At 38.5% G+C, this 17,313-nt stretch overlaps 1 protein-coding gene across 3 annotated transcripts in view; it reads right to left on the reverse strand.

The window, feature by feature from the left end:
- The window catches only part of NTRK2 (neurotrophic receptor tyrosine kinase 2), a 305,915-nt gene that overhangs the window by 196,874 nt on the left and 91,728 nt on the right, over positions 1-17,313 (reverse strand). For all 3 annotated transcript variants that reach the window (XM_082261136.1, XM_082261135.1, XM_082261134.1), the window contains 2 exons: positions 15,829-15,932; positions 14,670-14,769 (listed from right to left, as the gene is read on the reverse strand). In XM_082261136.1, coding sequence (XP_082117262.1) covers positions 14,670-14,769; positions 15,829-15,932 — 204 coding nt within the window. The remainder of the gene's footprint in view (positions 1-14,669; positions 14,770-15,828; positions 15,933-17,313) is intronic.

Consider the following 17,313-nt stretch of genomic DNA (forward strand, 5'->3'; position numbering starts at 1 on the left):
GAGCATTTCTGTTATACATTAGATAGTAATAAAATAACTTTTATGCATTTAATTTGTTTTTTTTTTTTTTTACTCTCCAGAGCTTTCTTTTGAAACTACCAGTCGTACTGCTACATTCCTTTAATTATGTGCCCCCTTCTGCCACCAAAAAAAAAATCTGGAAGACCAAATACAGCATCCCCTTTCATTTTAAACTTACATTTTAATATTTGGATTCTCTTGTTTGTGTTTTTATTTATAAATGCCACTGTTTCCTTTTCAAAGCTCCATTGCCTTCTCCTTGTGCAGTTGTCACAGCCTTACTTCTGGACTGAATGGTACACAACATCATTCCTGTTAGCCCATATTGCAGTCTGCACTGACTGAGTTCTGTGTGATCTGATTCATACTCACATCTTACTGCATTTGGTTGTGCGAACACATTGTGTGAATGCCATTAAAGCCCTCCTACAGCCTGATAATGGAGCTGAAGAAGTAGGAATGGTTGTCAACTTGTGACCTGAGTACAATATTTAGTTATTTTAATATTTATCAAATTAAGTGTAGTTAGGTGAGCTAATATGAGGGAGGGAAAAAGGTTAGTTGAATTTTTGGGAGAATGATACTGGATTTATTCTCTCAGAAAAGCTCTGGCTCCCTAAGTCCAAAGTTGCCCTGAGAGCTCAAATATCAGTGCTTCAGTGAAACTCTAGATGAAAAGCTAAATACGCACTTCAAAAATAGATATGTTTAACTGGCAAATGACTTGTAATTCTGTACAGCAAATCTTGTCATTTACCCACCTTTGCCACAATACAGATCTAGGCTGGTGACATTGACACATTGGGGTTGATTTATTAAAACTTGAGAGTGCAAAATCTGGTGCAGCTCTGCATAGAAACCAATCAGCTTCCAGGTTTTTTGCCAAAGCTTAAAGAAGAACTATAGGCAAATCTTTTTTTTTTTTTTCATTTTGGATTGAGTAAAAAATGGGCATAACCCATGTCAGATTTTTTTTCGCCATCTGTGTCTCATTGCGGAGATTTCCCTTCACTTCCTGTCCAATCGCAAAACAGGAAGTGAGAGGAAATAAAGTCAGGGAATTTCTTGAGGAATTTCTTGAGGAACTAGTGTCCCAATTGGAAGATTTCCCTTCTATTACTTTTCTGGGGACAACCCAAAATGTGGGATTTTCTTTTACTTTCACTTTCAATTATACAGGTAAACAGGACAAATAGAAAGCAGGAATCACCTTAATGGAGGCAGAGACAGTAATAAAAACTGACAGGTGTTCTAATCCCTCTGCACTCTGTCAAAAACTAAACTTTAGTTATACTTTAATTGAACAAGCTGAAGTTAAAAGCTGATTATTTACCATGCACAGCTGCACAAAATTTTGCACTCTCCAGTTTTAGTAAATCAACCCCATTGTTTTATGGGTTCAGCAGTTTAGCTTCCTGTATCACTTTTTCACATCCAGCTTGTTTATTGGACAATGAATCAGATGCATCAACTCTGTCCAATTAGCCGGATGGTGACCCAGATTGCCAAACTGGAAGTATTAGAGTGATCTTCCTGGCATGCATTGTGGCAAAGATTTGTTTGCTGCATATATACTGTTTATGAAAAGTACAAGTATGTTTAACTTTGGAATACCCCTTTAAAACCATGTAGCCCTGGCTTCTAGGGTCAGACCCTGGTAACACTGACCACGGAGGAAAAATGGGAATGCTTTAGGAATATTTTAAACAAATGCATCTCGCAGTGCATTCCTATGGGAAATAAATTTAAAAGGGACAAAGCCAAACCTGGCTGGCTAAACAGTAATGTTAAAAAGCATATCAGGGAAAAATAAATGGAATTCAAGAATTATAAATCGGAGGGCACATTATCGGCTTTCCAGCAATACAAAGAATCAAATAAAAAATGTAAATGTAAATGCAAAATCAAAATGGCTAAAATCAACTTTGAGAGACAAATAGCGAAGGATAGTAAAAAGAACCCAAAGAAATTCTTTAAATTTATCAACAGCAAAAAAACTAGGTCAGGGCATGTTGCACACATAATTAACGATTATGGGAGGATGGTTACAGAGGACACAGAGAAGGCAACCGTGCTTAATGCTTTTTTCTCAGTCTTTACACAGGAAAAGGAGGGGTACACTGACCATGACTGTATGGTTAGCAGTAATACACAGAACTTGCCGCTATGGCTAACAGAGGGTGAAATCAGGGAAAGGCTAGATAAAATTAACACAAATAAATCACCAGGCCCGGATGGCGTACATCCGAGAGTACTCAAAGAACTTAGTAAAACTATATCTAGACCACTGTTCCTGATCTTTGCTGACAGTATTATGACAGGAAATGTACCAGGGGATTGGAGGCAAGTGATACCAATATTCAAAGAAGGGCAGAGGCACGTCCCGGGAAATTATAGGCTGGTCAGCCTGATATCGATAGTATGTAAACTTCTGGAGGGGATGATAAGGGACTATATCGTAGAGTTTGAAAGATAGAGTAAAGATAACAACATCATCAGCAGTAATCAGCATGGGTTTACAAACGGGCGTTCTCGTCAAACCAATCTGTTAACATTCTACGAGAAGGTGAGCTGTGAGCTAGATAGGGGGAGATCAGTGGATGTGGTGTACCTGGATTTTGCTAAGGCGTTTGATACAGTTCCCCACAAATGCTTAATATATAAAATAAGGTCTGCAGGCATCGACCACAATGTGTGCTCTTGGATACGGAACTGGTTAAAAGGACGTGTCCAAAGGGTGGTAATCAATAACGCATACTCAGACTGGTCTGGGGTGGTAAGTGGGGTCCCCCAGGGATCAGTCCTGGGACCAATCCTGTTCAATTTATTCATAAATAGCATTGAGGACGGGATCAGTAGCTCAATATCAGTTTTTGCGGATGGCACAAAATTGGGCAGGGCAATAACTTCACAACATGAGGCAGATATCTTACAGAATGACATGAATCAAATAACAGAGTGGGTACTACATGGCAAATGAGATTTAATGTACATAAGTGTAAGGTTTTTCACTTGGGGACTAAAAACATAAAAGCACAATACACTTTCGGGGGGGGGGCCCTTTGGGGGAATCAAAAATGGAGAAAGATCTGGGAGTCTTAGTAGAGGATAGACTTGGCAATAGCATGCAATGTCAAGCTGCAGCTGCCAAGGCTGGCAGAATATTAGCATGCATATGGAAGGGGATGTATTCCCGACATAAAACTATAATCCTTCCACTTTATAAAACCACATCTGGAGTATTCTGTCCAGTTCTGGTCGCCATTCCTCAGAAGGGATGTGTTGGAGCTGGAGAGTGTCCAGAGAAGGGCAACTAAAATGATTAGGGGATTGGAGGAACTTAATTATGAGGAGCGTTTACAATCGCTTGATTTATTCTCCCTGGAGAAGAGACACCTGAGAGGGGACATGATAGCAATTTACAAATACCTCAATCGTGATCTCAGCATAGAAAAAAAGCTATTCAGTTGCAAGGATTGCATGAGGACACGAGGACATACAATGCGATTAGAGGAGAAGCGTTTTAACCTCAGGCAAAGTAGGGGGTTCTTCACTCTTAGGGCTACAAGACTGTGAAATTCTCTACCACAAGAGGTAGTTACTGCAGGAAGTATGGCTACTTTCAAAAGACTCTTGGACATACATCTCAAGGCTCAGAACATTAAGCGGTATGAGAGATGATTACGGCGACACACGCCTACACAGGTTGAACTGGATGGACTGTTGTCTTTATTCAACCTCAACTACTATGTAACTATGTAACTATGTAGATGGACACTATTTACCGGAATGTATATGTTCTCTTCATCTTTACATGGATTTGTAGATGACAATCCAAGGTAAAACAAATAAGCACCCTGGATGCCCTGGACTGTTTCCATAGCCAAAATGAATACTGGTAGACCAACTGAAATCCACCCTAACTGGTTCTAAAATCTGTATGCCTGTGCAACATGTGAATAGTTGGATGTAAACTTCATTGGGGCAGCGATTAAGATTGGTTCAAGGTATTCTTTAAAGTGTTGTGTGATATGACTGTATATTCGTTTAAGGGGAATAAATATATAAAGTAATTACAAGCTGAAGGTGCAGTGTGAACTTTGGAAATTCCTGTTATAATTTTAACTGTAATAATTTATTAGAAAAGCCTTCCTCTTCTAAACATCTATCTCTTCCTCTCAGTCTTATTAAGTCGCATTGTACATCTGGTGCTGTGAACATGATAGTTTAATATAGACTTGTATCTGGGCTGTGAGTCTCTGGGGTACACTCTGCACTTCCTACCCCTTCTCTTCCTTTTATAGTCTAGATGGTCTGTTTAAGTGATAATAAGAAGGAAATAAATCAGATAGATCACACAAATGATAAAAAGTCTCATGGCTACTATTATGTTCTCTCCGGCAAACAATGGGGAGATGGAGACATTCAGACAAATAAATCTTGCACACAAAAAACGTAAGATAGCTGGTATGATGTCAAGGAATAAAATGAAAAAAAGAATATAACACATGAGTGCACAGGAAAGAAAAGGATTAATGCATTAAGTCATGATATTTTTCATGCAGCAATTCATATTATCTGGCTGTAAAGTTACATTAGTGAAACACTACTGAAATATACATACAATGGCATTTTGCTGGCTATATAGTATGCAATCAAAGTAACTTTATCAGAGAAGGTCTGGTTAAAACTCAGATCAAATGTTTGGTATATGGATGCTTACTTAAACATGTTCTCTTTGGACATCATCTAAATGCACCCAGATCAGATAACCTTATTCTACTTATGGAACTTACAACATATTTGAACAATAAAAGCATAATGTGTGTGCCACAAATGTTTAATTCCGCTATTCCAAAGAGATGGCACCAGACACAGACAAATAATAGGAAATGTTATGTAGGCTATACTCCAACATGGTCTCATGAGTTAAAAAAATTAGCTAATTTCCCAGTGCAATAAATGACAAGTACACTTATAAAGTAAAACTTCAAGTGCTGCCCACTGTGAACAGCAAAGATCTAGCACCGATAGATGATAGATTACTCGGGCAATTCTGTTTGATCTGAGTAGTTACAGGGGCAACTGTAGAGTGGTAATAACAGAAGTTCAGCTATTCACAAATCAAGAATAGTAGGGACAGCAAGCTCAAATTCCAGGAAAACTTTTGCACAAAAACAGTACTGCATTTACTGCACCTGAATGACATTTCTGTACATTTAAAGGTCCTTATACAGGGTGACCGTGATGGAAAGGGTAAATAATTCAATTACCGGAAAGGGTAAAAACGTTACCTCTCCTATGAGAAAAGAAGAAAGGTACATTGTCACTTCTTAGGTCTGTGGTTCTTGTGGCTCCAAGCACTCCAAGACTGAAGGTTGTTGTGAGCCTTGGGGGAACACAGGAAGCAGCAATGTTTCCTGAAAGTGCTTAGGACCTGGCTGAATGACCAATTAATTGATTGTTGCCATACAGCTTAGGTAATACACAAGTCTCCACAGAGTTCCAAAATAAAAAGCACATTTATTAGACATATAAAAACAAAGGTAAAAAGGCTATGCACTCCAAATCCTCCACTTGGAAGTGACAAAAATTAGTGGCTGAGAAACAGACTACTTGCCAGCAGATGGAGATGTCCGTAATGTGTCCTCGGCTAGGGCAGACTCCAGTATTAAAGTGAATGTGCAAGGGGGTTGAGGACGGCGCTACCTAAAGGTGATCAAGTGCTAATTAACCTCCCTGGCGGTATGATTCTTTTGGATTTTAGGTGCTGAAAGCGGTACCATTATTTTTCATGTAATTCTTGTGAATGAGCAGCCCAAACCAACTGTATACATTTATTATATATTTATTATATATACATATATATATATATATATATATGTATGTATACATACATATATTATGTATATATATATATATATATATATATATATACATATATGTATATGTATATATATATATATATATATATATATATATATATATATAATATGTATACAGTTGGTTTGGGCTGCTCATTCACAAGAATTATATATATATATATATATACATATATATGTGTATATATATATATATATATATATATATATATATATATACTGTATATATATAAATATATATACATATATTTACATAAAAAGTACAGTAAAACTGCAGGAAAGGGCACTGGGGGGCAATGTAATGTGATTTTTTTTTTTATTTTGAACGGTATCGGTGTGTTTGGTGTGTTTTACATTCTAATTTGCCGCCGGTTCCACCCCCCGGCAGAAGTCACGTCGCCGGAGACGGAAGCCGGGGCTCGCAGACGATCGGGAGGAAGCTCCGCCGCCGCACAACGCCCGCATTCTTCGCGATCTTCCTAGCGCTACCCCGAGTGTGACTCGGGGTTACCGCTTTTGGCTCTAAAATCTTACCCCGAGTCACACTCGGGAATACCGCTAGGAAGGTTAAAGTGCAGTCATGTGCAAAAACCTCATATATTGAGGGGGGTGACACCCACAAATTATAAATTATAAATACCCAAGGGTAAAATAGGACACTGTTGTGTCAATCCAAAGCAACCGATTGGGTCTGTTGGTGTATGGTGAAATTTATCCAAAAAGTGCCGCAGGTGCAACAAATAAACAAATTCTATGTAATAGTGAATTTATTCCAATATTAATACAGTGCAAATGAATTGGTCAAATAAATATTAAATGGTACAAATGTATTGATGGTTATGAAAGAAATTCCTGGTAGTGAAGTGGTAAAGTGGGGAAATAATTAAAAAAGTGATATATCCCACAAAAGTTAGGTGCTGCAATCACCTCAGAGACCACTAGGTGTAGCATATACAACCTGTTGAATGGAATGGTCCGGCTGAAGTAAATTCCGGGGTTCCTCTCCACAATCCAGCAAGGCACAGGCTGGCGATCTCACATAAGGGAGAGAGAGGGGAGCCCCATGAAGCAATATATAGTAGAAATGCCGGTACAAAGATAGTATAAACTCACGGTGAAGCTGCCTCGGATCAGTGTTAAGCCACGCCGGGAAGCTTCCGCGTTCCACGGCTCAACGGCGTGGCTCAACACTGATCCATTCAACAGGTTGTATATGCTACACCTAGTGGTCTCTGAGGTGATTGCAGCACCTAACCTTTGTGGGATATATCACTTTTTGAATTATTTCCCCACTTTACCACTTCACCACCAGGAATTTCTTTCATAACCATCAATACATTTGTACCATTTAATATTTATTTGACCAATTAATTTGCACTGTATTATTTTAATATTGGAATAAATTCACTATTACATAGAATTTGTTTATTTGTTGCACCTCCGGCACTTTTTGGATAAATTTCACCATACACCAACAGACCCAATCGGTTGCTTTGGATTGACACAACAGTGTCCTATTTTACCCTTGGGTATTTATAATTTATAATTTGTGGGTGTCACCCCCCCCCCCTCAATATATGACGTTTTTGCACATGACTGCACTTTAATTAGCACTCGATCACCTTTAGGTAGCGCCGTCTCAACCCCCTTGCACATTCACTTTATTCTTAACCCTTCGGGGTTTGGTTGTTGGCTGCTCACACCTACTATTCTATTCACTGTTCATTTCATACTCCATAGCGCTGGTCACCTTTGTCTTTTACTTAGACTCCAGTATTGCTTGATGCACTATGCTCTCCCTGGAAACTGGTGTGAGAGTTGGAGCTGGAGATGTAGATTGTGAGGTGCAGCACTGGATAGGTGTATAGCCCAGGGAGCCTGCAATAGGAGATCCCAGGGGAACCCGCGTCTAGTGGTGGCCTCTAGCGATGACACCAATCGCTGTGTCCACTTGGAGGAAGGTGTATTGGAGTGCAAGAATCCGACAGTGGTCTCGCCACTATGACAACATGTTTAGTGCACCTGCACCTTGTCAAGTGTTCTTGGGGGAACACTGAATCCTCCTGATGCCTCCCCATGATGCTGACTCTGATTCCAAACTTATAAGGGCTCAGCTCAAACTGTAGTGTTCACTCAACCATCCTGGGAATATTCTGAGTTATGCACATTAAATACAAGTACTCAAAGTAACAACAGTGGCATGCTTTTAGGAAGAAAGAATGGATCCAGGCACATTTGGCCTGGATTTGCCCACTTTTTCCAAAACAATTACCTAAAAATAAAGAACTGTTATATGTTGCAGAAGGCAAACCCAAATGAACACTAGCTAATGTGGTCTTAGATAACAGAGTGGGGCAGGTAAGCAGGCAATGGGGTGAAAAGAGCACTGTAGTGAATATAAACATTAAAATATGTTAAAAGCTGAATCTCTGCAATAAATGTAGTATTTGCTGTATAATAAATACAGTACATGTAGTGGAAACCATATGGTAACAAGTAAAGTAGAAGAAATCCAGATGCTGACATATCTTTTTGAAAGAGGTCAAATTACTAGTGAATAATGGCGGTGAATATGCTTATTAATAATGATTGGTTCATTGTTGAATGTACAGGATAATTTGGGTGAATATGAAATTTTAATCTTTATAAATACACCCAAGTATTAAGGAGACACTAATCAATGATGATAACACATAGTATTTTAGTACCTTGAATACCTTTGTACACTGCCTGTCAACTTTGGTGTGGCTTACCTTCTAACCTATTTGTTGCATTAGGGTTTTTTTTCTGTGTTTGAAGGACTTGTTGCCTGTAGTAGGTATTATTTCATAGTTGAGTTAGATCAGTGACATGTCCTTAATGTGTGAAGTGTGCTCAGTGTACATGAGCCCCAAGGCTGAGCGGCCAACTGTGCACTCACTGCACACATTGAGGATTCAATTAGTGCCATACTCCATCTCCATCCTTTTATCAAAAGAGATCCAAGTATGGTTGGGAGCCCCTCAGCCTGAGCATAATAGCTACCACCCTGGATCCCCCTCTTCCCTGCCACTTAATTGGACAGGAACACCTGGGAGAGGGGATATTGGCAGCTGGGGACTTTACCTCACCCTCCAGACCTACATGAACAAGGGCAGAGAAGAGCGAGAGCAACCCCAAAGCCTGGTAATAAACTCTTGGATTTGCTACCAACTACTGGGGCCCTGAGCTGAAGCACAAGGTCAATGTGCATGTGCAGCTCAGTATACATTCTCAGCAGGATTGTGTGTCGATACAAAGTAACTACAATCAAGCAGCTGAAGACTCCAAACCCAGAAGAAGACCAGGTAAAGAGGAAAGCAACAAATGGGAGTGCTGAAGGAAATCATGTTCCTTGGTAAGTCTGCCATAATGTAAAAATATGTAATGCACACTAGCACATTATAGTTAAAAGTTCCAATGGCTCTTAAATAAATACAATTTAAATGCAAATTAGGATACTGCAATTAAAACATTGTAGCATGTTACTTTTCAATGGTACAGTATATTTTTAATTTAAATATATAAATACATTATTAATCACAGCACTAATATGTACAAAGATTTAAACATTTACGCTCTATAAATTACATTCTAAATAAACCTTGTTTGTTGCTTTTCCAAAAGAGAACCAGCCAATTGTGCCATTTCTGTGCAAAACACGTTTTATTGGAAATGCACCACTGTTTCTATTGCATCACAAAAGCTCAGTCATTTGAGTTATAGTACTGGGCAAAAAAATAGACATAGACAAACTGTTACTCCTATTTCTTGTAGTCAATTGATTCTAAATTCAAGTTACATGCCTTGCATCATCATTCCAGAAACCTGGAGATCTTCCAAAGAGAATGGCAGCACCTGTTAATCTTGCTGAATGCTGAATATCTAATGTTTTCCTTCTCCCATGGTTACCGTTCTTGTAACTGCAGTCACTGGAGTTTCTGTATCTCTGATTTATAAACTTATTTTAGTTGTTAGCTGATGTATTTGCCTATCCATTGGTTGTAGCCCATAGTATAATATAATAAATGCTTAGCTCTATAATTTTATTCTTTTTTTTTCATTTAAAAAACCTTTTCCAATGCCTGAAAATCTAATTGGAACACATAGATACAGAGGATAGATAGATTAATAGGTAAATAGTTACTGTACTAAATCAGAACCTGTGCCAAAAAAAAGCATCAACTTTGAGTGACACTTACCTTTTGCCACTGACACATAGAAGTTGATTTACTAAAGGCAAATAGGCTGTTCACTTTGCAAGGGAATCTTCCCCAGAGCTTAGTAAACAGAGTGAAGCTCTGCTGACTTCCATTATCCAGTTATGTGCAAGTAAATATATTGTTTATTGGGTATATTGAACAGGGTATATTGAACTAGTTAGGCGGTTTTAACATTTTTGCATGTAATTGGGTAGTTTTTGCAAAATTGAAACTTTACCACATTCACTAAGCTCTGGGATAAATTCCCAATGCGAAGGGAAACTTCCTTTCCAAGTGAAATATGCAGGTAGTAAATCACCCTATAAGCTTGATATGACAGTAAACATGAAAACAATATGAGAGATGGCAGTATAAAAGCTATGTTGGAAAAATTGGACAGCCCCCCCCCCCCCCCCGACTATAGTCTATTTCTAAAAAAAATTAGATACTAAGGACAACTGTCACATTACAGCAGATTAGATGAGCCTTTAACCTCTTGTGGCTTCATGTCACAGTGAAGCCACAAGGTCCACTTAGCCAGCAACTTTCCCAATTTCCAACTGCTTGCCTGATTTTGAAGAGAGGACTATTTTGAGAGGAGTATATTTTTTTCTTAAAAAAAAGGGGGCGAAAAACACAGCAAACCAAAGGAATTACTATGGTTGCAATAATATCCATGAAATCTGCAGATTATCTTCAGTTTTGTACAGTAACCATGTTATGAAGACACTGAGTAACTGGGAGATATGCCAAACACTGTTCCTTACAAACACAGTATATCTAGATATGTCACACAGCCAGAGGATGATCAAGTGCAGAGAAATCTGTACTAAAACACACTTAACATAATCAAAAAAATTTAACCATAATGGCGACTTTAGTGAGATGGGAGCAGTACATAAACCATATTCACTGGACTGTTTAAATGATTTCAGCTTTTAATAGTTGTGATTGTTACACTAATATTTCATTGCCAGGAAGTTCAGGAACCATTTTCTTATAGCATAAAAAAAAAAAAATCAAGATCTACAGTATATTTAAACACATCTATTATTATTATCCAAAGGCACCACTACAGCTAATACCTTAGACTTCATATGTGCAGAGGCTGAACATTGCTACAGTATGATGCGTGGTATAAATGACCAACATCTTAACACCTCACCATTTTTTTCTTGCTTGATTAAGTGTCCTTCTTTAAAAAACAGGGACAAAGAGCCCCATGTATACAATGCTTTGCTGCTTGTACTTTCTTTTGTGCATATGTACACTAAAGTTCATTTTTCTCATGTATTATGCAAATTAGCGGGATATCGTTCAAAAACAAGAGCATTACTAGATATTTCTGCGTAGATACTGTGTAGATATTTCTTGAAATACAAAGAAATCTGCAGCATATTGATTTTTGTGCATTTAGAATTCTCTTCTATGTAAAAAATGAATGCTATGGAACACAGGAATATCGCATGCAGTATTTTTAAATATGCACGGCACTCTAGTGCAATAATGAAACTAGGCACAGATTTTTCTCCTTGATTGTTGTCTACAGGAATATATCTCAATGTAAACAGGTCTATAAAGATCACTATGACTGGAAATGAAGGTTTGCTCTTTAGTATCTGTTGCCCTAAACTAGTCTACTTAGCTTTACTGAGACAGAAGTGATATTTGATGTGGTGCCAGATATTGACAAAGATGTCAGCAAAGGCCATGGGAGTCAGTTATGAATTAGAACAGCAGGCTTGGTTTCTTAGCTTGTACTAACCAGTTGTGGTAATACATTAAAGTAGTTGTAAAGCCTTAAGGTTTTTAAAAAAACTTCAGTATGCAATTCCTCCTGCAGCCCCCCCCCCCCCCCCCCACTCAATACTTATTCCAGGCCGATCTTGATCCAGCGATGTGCACGAGAACAGGTGCTGTCCCAGCTCCCAGCTCTCTGCTTCTTCATTGGCTTAGAGGCATCAAAGGGAGCTGTTGGCTCCCACTACTGTCAATCACAGTCAGTGTGGAGGGAGCATAGGGGAGCCCCGTTCTGTGTGTCTTATGGACACAGAGAGTGGAGCTTGGGAGCGAGCACACATAACTGCCCCATAGCAAATGGCTTGCTATGGGGGAGTTTGGCGGGGGGAGCCCAGAGCACCAATGGGGGACCTGAGAAGAGGAGGATCAGGGCTGCTGTGTACCATGTTTATCCTATAAAAAAAGCCTTTAGTATCACTTTAAGCTGAACTATAGAATCTAACCTGCTGTTCATACTTCCCATTTCATTGCTACACTTTGTGCTGTTACTAGATCTGATTACTTAATTTTCATGAAAGTAACCTTTTTGACATATGCTAATAATAAATAAAGGTTGTCATAAACATCAGATGATCATGCCTATGAGTACATTAGGCTTTTAATATATAGTAAACATTTTATGTTAAAAGTTGAACTAAACTGCCTCAATCAGCACTAACTAGTTGTAATACTTATGCTGCTAGCGTTAGTAAGTATATATTATGGTATAGTTAGTTTTTCTTTTCTTTTTTTTTAACTTTTTTTTTTTTTTACATTTCTTCAGTTGCTTCCTGGGTTCACCCTGAAAACTATAACGGGTTTAGGCAAAGTCTACTGGTGCAATTAAAAATAATTATATTTTATATATCTTATATTATATATTATATTATATTATATTATAAAATATATAATAAAATAATAAAGCTCAGTAGCTAAATAAACTCTAATGCATTACTTTATACAAGAGCAGGAATCTTTATGTTGAAAAGTAGCATTAATATCTTTTATCACTCTTTTTCCCACTAAAGTAAAAGTGAATGAAAGTGTATCACTGAATGTTTGTCCATAACAATTAGGAGACATTTAAAGCAAATAAAGCAACTAAGCATTTGTTATATGTGTTAGAAAAGCAATATGGAAACATGTAAGCGAAATATTAAGTCCTGAAGTCTTTGAGCTAATTCAGATCTCACCAGTCTAGGTAAACAGAAAGACCTCTGATATACCTGGAGGCACCTCTCGGCAAAGTCTACTTGACATCTGTGCTGCAGTGAACAAGAGTGGGCTGTGAAATAAGGAACTGTCACTCGGGAGAGAGTTGTGTACATTCCACAGTATACAATGCTCTATCTAATTGACCACTGACAGCTGAGGCCTGGGACAGCGTCATTGCTTCAGGGATGTTTAACTAGCAAATTGTATGTCATATGCTGAATAGGCACGCCAAAGTTAAGGATGGAGGTTGTTTCCGGAAAAAAAAATGTCAAAGCAAAGTTTGGAATTTGGAGAAGTGTGAAAATAATATATCTGCATTTTGACTATCTCCAATACGTAGGGTATAGTTTATATAATTGTGCAATAGTTAAAGGGAAAACATTTTTTTTTTCGTCTTGTTTTATTCATTCCAAGAAGGGACCCCTGTCAGTTTTTTTTTTGCCATCTGTGTCCCATATGGAAGATTTCCTTTCACTTCCTGTCCCATAGCCAAAACAAGAAGTGAGGGAATCCTGGTGTGTCACCCGGATCACCAGAAGTCCTCATTGGAAGATTTCCCACTTGTTATTGTTCTGCTGTGAGCCCAAAATATTGGATTTTCTTTTACTTTCACTATAGAGCATGGTAAACAGGACAAATAGAGAGGGCAAATCTCCCTAACAGGGGTATAGACAGTAATAAAAACTGACAGGTGTTCTAATGCAAAACTACAAAAAAAGTTTTGCCTTGAGTTACACCTTAATATTTGAGATTTAGGCATTTATATGGAAGGGAAAAACAACATATTAACATGTCACTGCACTGAAATATTGTGTAGGCTATTGCAACTTGTACAACAGCACCCAACCACAAATATATGGATCTGGGGGCTTAGTGCAGATATTAAAACATTTATGACCTAAGACAAATCAGCTGCATGTCATACTAATGAAAATGGTATTTGTCTCTGCTATCAAGGATCTCAGAGGAAGCTTCAATTGTAAATGGCAATGAAGTAGATGCTAGACCAGGCTTTTTCACCTTTATGCCCCTCACTCTACTCATCAGCTGCTATGACAGTCATGCCGTCAGTTGTAAGGCTGCCAACACTGAATTATTATGTACTAGGAGACAAGTTTAGTTTCAATGACGAGAATACAAGGCTTAGGACCTAAGTCAACAGGCTATGGGCACGTCAACGGCATCAGTTTGACATCGGTTTGACACTGCGATCATTCAAACTTCAATGACAAATGTTTTTGACCTGCAGTAGACCTCCTTCCGAATTGCATTTGACCTGCTACAAGCGGATTTTGCATCCCCATAGACTTGTACAGAATGGAAAATGTTATAACTTGTTTTACGTGTATTCATGAGCAGAGCACCAAATGATATCCATAAAAATGAGTAAACATACTGAGTTAACCAAAGCCATAGAATGTAAGACATCATTTACCCTTCTATTTTTATAGTGCCAAACAAGCACTTTAAATTTACTGCATTGCGGACATCAAAAGATCTTGTAATCAGACAACCTTTACAGAAAACAGTATTAAATATCAGCGCTTCCTACCTTTTAGTCCAAACTTGGAATGTCTTCCAAACTTTAAGATGACCAGCATTATAACCAGACCAGTGCATACCAATGCTGCAATACCAACAACCACATAAACCTGCAAAACAAAACAAAATGTAAACAATGTAAATTTCCACAACTGCAAAACATTTCAAACCTCGATCAGTCGACCTAATATTTAAAATACTATATTACAAAGCTAATTATATACAGATCATATGATAAAATAACTACTACGCCAACACTTCAGCATTTACTATTATTATTAGTCATTTAAATAAAAAAAATATTCCTCTTGAAGTAAATATTTTAGGAATTGTTGGCTAACAGAAAGTTTTGATCAAATTATATTATTTCTGATGAATTTTCTAGACTGCTTTGCTCTATCTAACCTAAGGGTACTCATGTAAATGAGATGATCCAGCATAATGTATGGGCCTAAAACATCTCTAAGCATGCACACTTCCATTCTGGAGCAGTAGGAGTATATTGCTGATGCCCTTCCTCAAGCCTGAGCTGTGCAACTTCCTCTCTCTTCCTCTAGGATGCATACATAACCAACCACATACAAACCTCAAAGTCAAGACTGAAACTGATTGACTATGAAAATTTACTTAGGACTGTAAGCAAGGAGCCCTAAGTAGGTTTCTCAGATTCACCAGAAGGTTTGTATCAAGATCACCATGATGCTGATGACAGGAAGTGGGATGGACTGTTGCACTACATCATATATAAAACTGAACTACATAGCAGCTAGGTTGTGTTCCCTATAGCTTCCATATATCTGCAGCAACCTCCAAAACCTTCCTATCCACAGCCAAATCACAGGCGCTTATAACAGGCAAAGCTTTAGCACTTCCTGATAGTGCTAAACCTTGCCATCTCTTATTGCCTCAATTGCATTCATATTGGCCAGCAAGGCTGCTCATTATAGTGATAGGCCTCTAGTGTGAGGTTTAGCAGCAAGCTCAAACACTACCAAGAGAAGAGTCAAAGCCTTGTCAGAGCAGTCTGGCATTTAGCCATGACATTGGGGTTTTGGAGGTTGCTGCAGGATTGGGCAAACACTTTTAGGGTTTCTAACCTAAACCCCAAAATGTGTTGTTCTGTGACACATACAGAATAACTCATAAAACATTTCTTAGTTTACACATACTGTAATGCTGTCTTCATTCCCTTCATTAGAGAAATCTGTAGACGTGACTCCATTGCTATTGTCTGTGCTGGTTCCCCCAATATCATTAGAGGTGGTCTCGTAATCTTAAAATAGAGAGAGTGGAAGTTACTGTTAGAACACATCATTAATCAATAATTGCAGTACATTTAGCAGCATCAGTTACATTGGATGGATATATTGGATTGGAACGGATGAACTGTATTGTTCATGGCACTGTACATACTATACACATATCTCACATTTACAAAGTTTATTAGGATTCATCTACAGAATATTTCTGACACTTAAATAATACACTAGAAAGGTAAAGTGATATTAAACCCTCAGTTTTTTTTAGCACTTTCACCAGCTGATGTAATCATTTACTAAGCATGCAGCTTCTTTATCTTCTAATCCTTGGCTTTCTCCTGTTTAAGTTGGTGCCATAACCACTGCCCCAGGTTTTCTATTTCAGAATGTCACCTTTTTCTTGCAGCATCCTATGGAGTCACCCTTGCATTCAGGGACCAGAGTTGTGTCTCCCTACACAGTGCACACCAATAGAAACACACAGCCATATAGCCTAGGATTGTAAGGCACTCCCCTGTTCCTCCATTCCTAACCCTTCTCTAAGCTAACAGACTGACTGGAGACTGCACTGCCCACTGTTTACTCTTTCCTGTTAAGCCAAGAGGTCCAGGGAAACAGAGAGCAGGAGCCAGCAACACTGAGAATTGTAAACTGCAAGCTCTGGGGTAGGAATTTTAAGACATTGTTTACTGGGTAATGTTTATTTTATGGTGTTCAGTGTTTTAAAAGAGAAGTATGGCTGAGAATTGTAAACTGCAAGCTCTGGAGTAGGAATTTTAAGACATTGTTTACTGGGTAATGATTATTTTATTGTGTTCAGTGTATTAAAAGAGAAGTATGGGTAAAGCTTCACATGAGTGCACTTTCTTGTGCTCTACTGTGACCAAGAATCAGCCAACATTGGGCTAAGATCTACTGACAGCTGACTTCCCAGAGCTGCAGGCTCTAGAAGGATCCCTATTGGCCATATTGTTGGGATTCACCCAAATGCTAATCGATAGCTAGTGGGGAGCCAGAGCTAGTACGTTTCTGCCCCTTCCCCAGCCTGGCACTCCATTAAGCGCTGGAGAGTCAGAGCAGAAATCAGTGACTTAGGGTCCTTTCACACGGGCGGTCCGTATGTCCGTTTTTCATCCCATCCATTTGCGGATAAAAAAAGGACAGAATGCATGTCAATGGGATTGCGGATGTCAGCGGATGACCATCCACTGACATCTGATTTGCGTCCTCTTCGATCAGTTACGTTTTTGGAACGGAAGAGAACCCTATTTTTCTTCCGTTTAAAAAACGAAACAGACGCAAAAATGGATGTCAGTGGTGTCATCCGCTGACATCCGCAATCCAATTGACATACATTATCTCCGTTTATCATACGCAAACGGATGGGATGATAAA

The sequence above is a fragment of the Pelophylax lessonae genome (assembly GCF_965119305.1).
Source record: "Pelophylax lessonae genome assembly, chromosome: 1".
NCBI classification, from domain to species: Eukaryota; Metazoa; Chordata; class Amphibia; order Anura; family Ranidae; genus Pelophylax; species Pelophylax lessonae.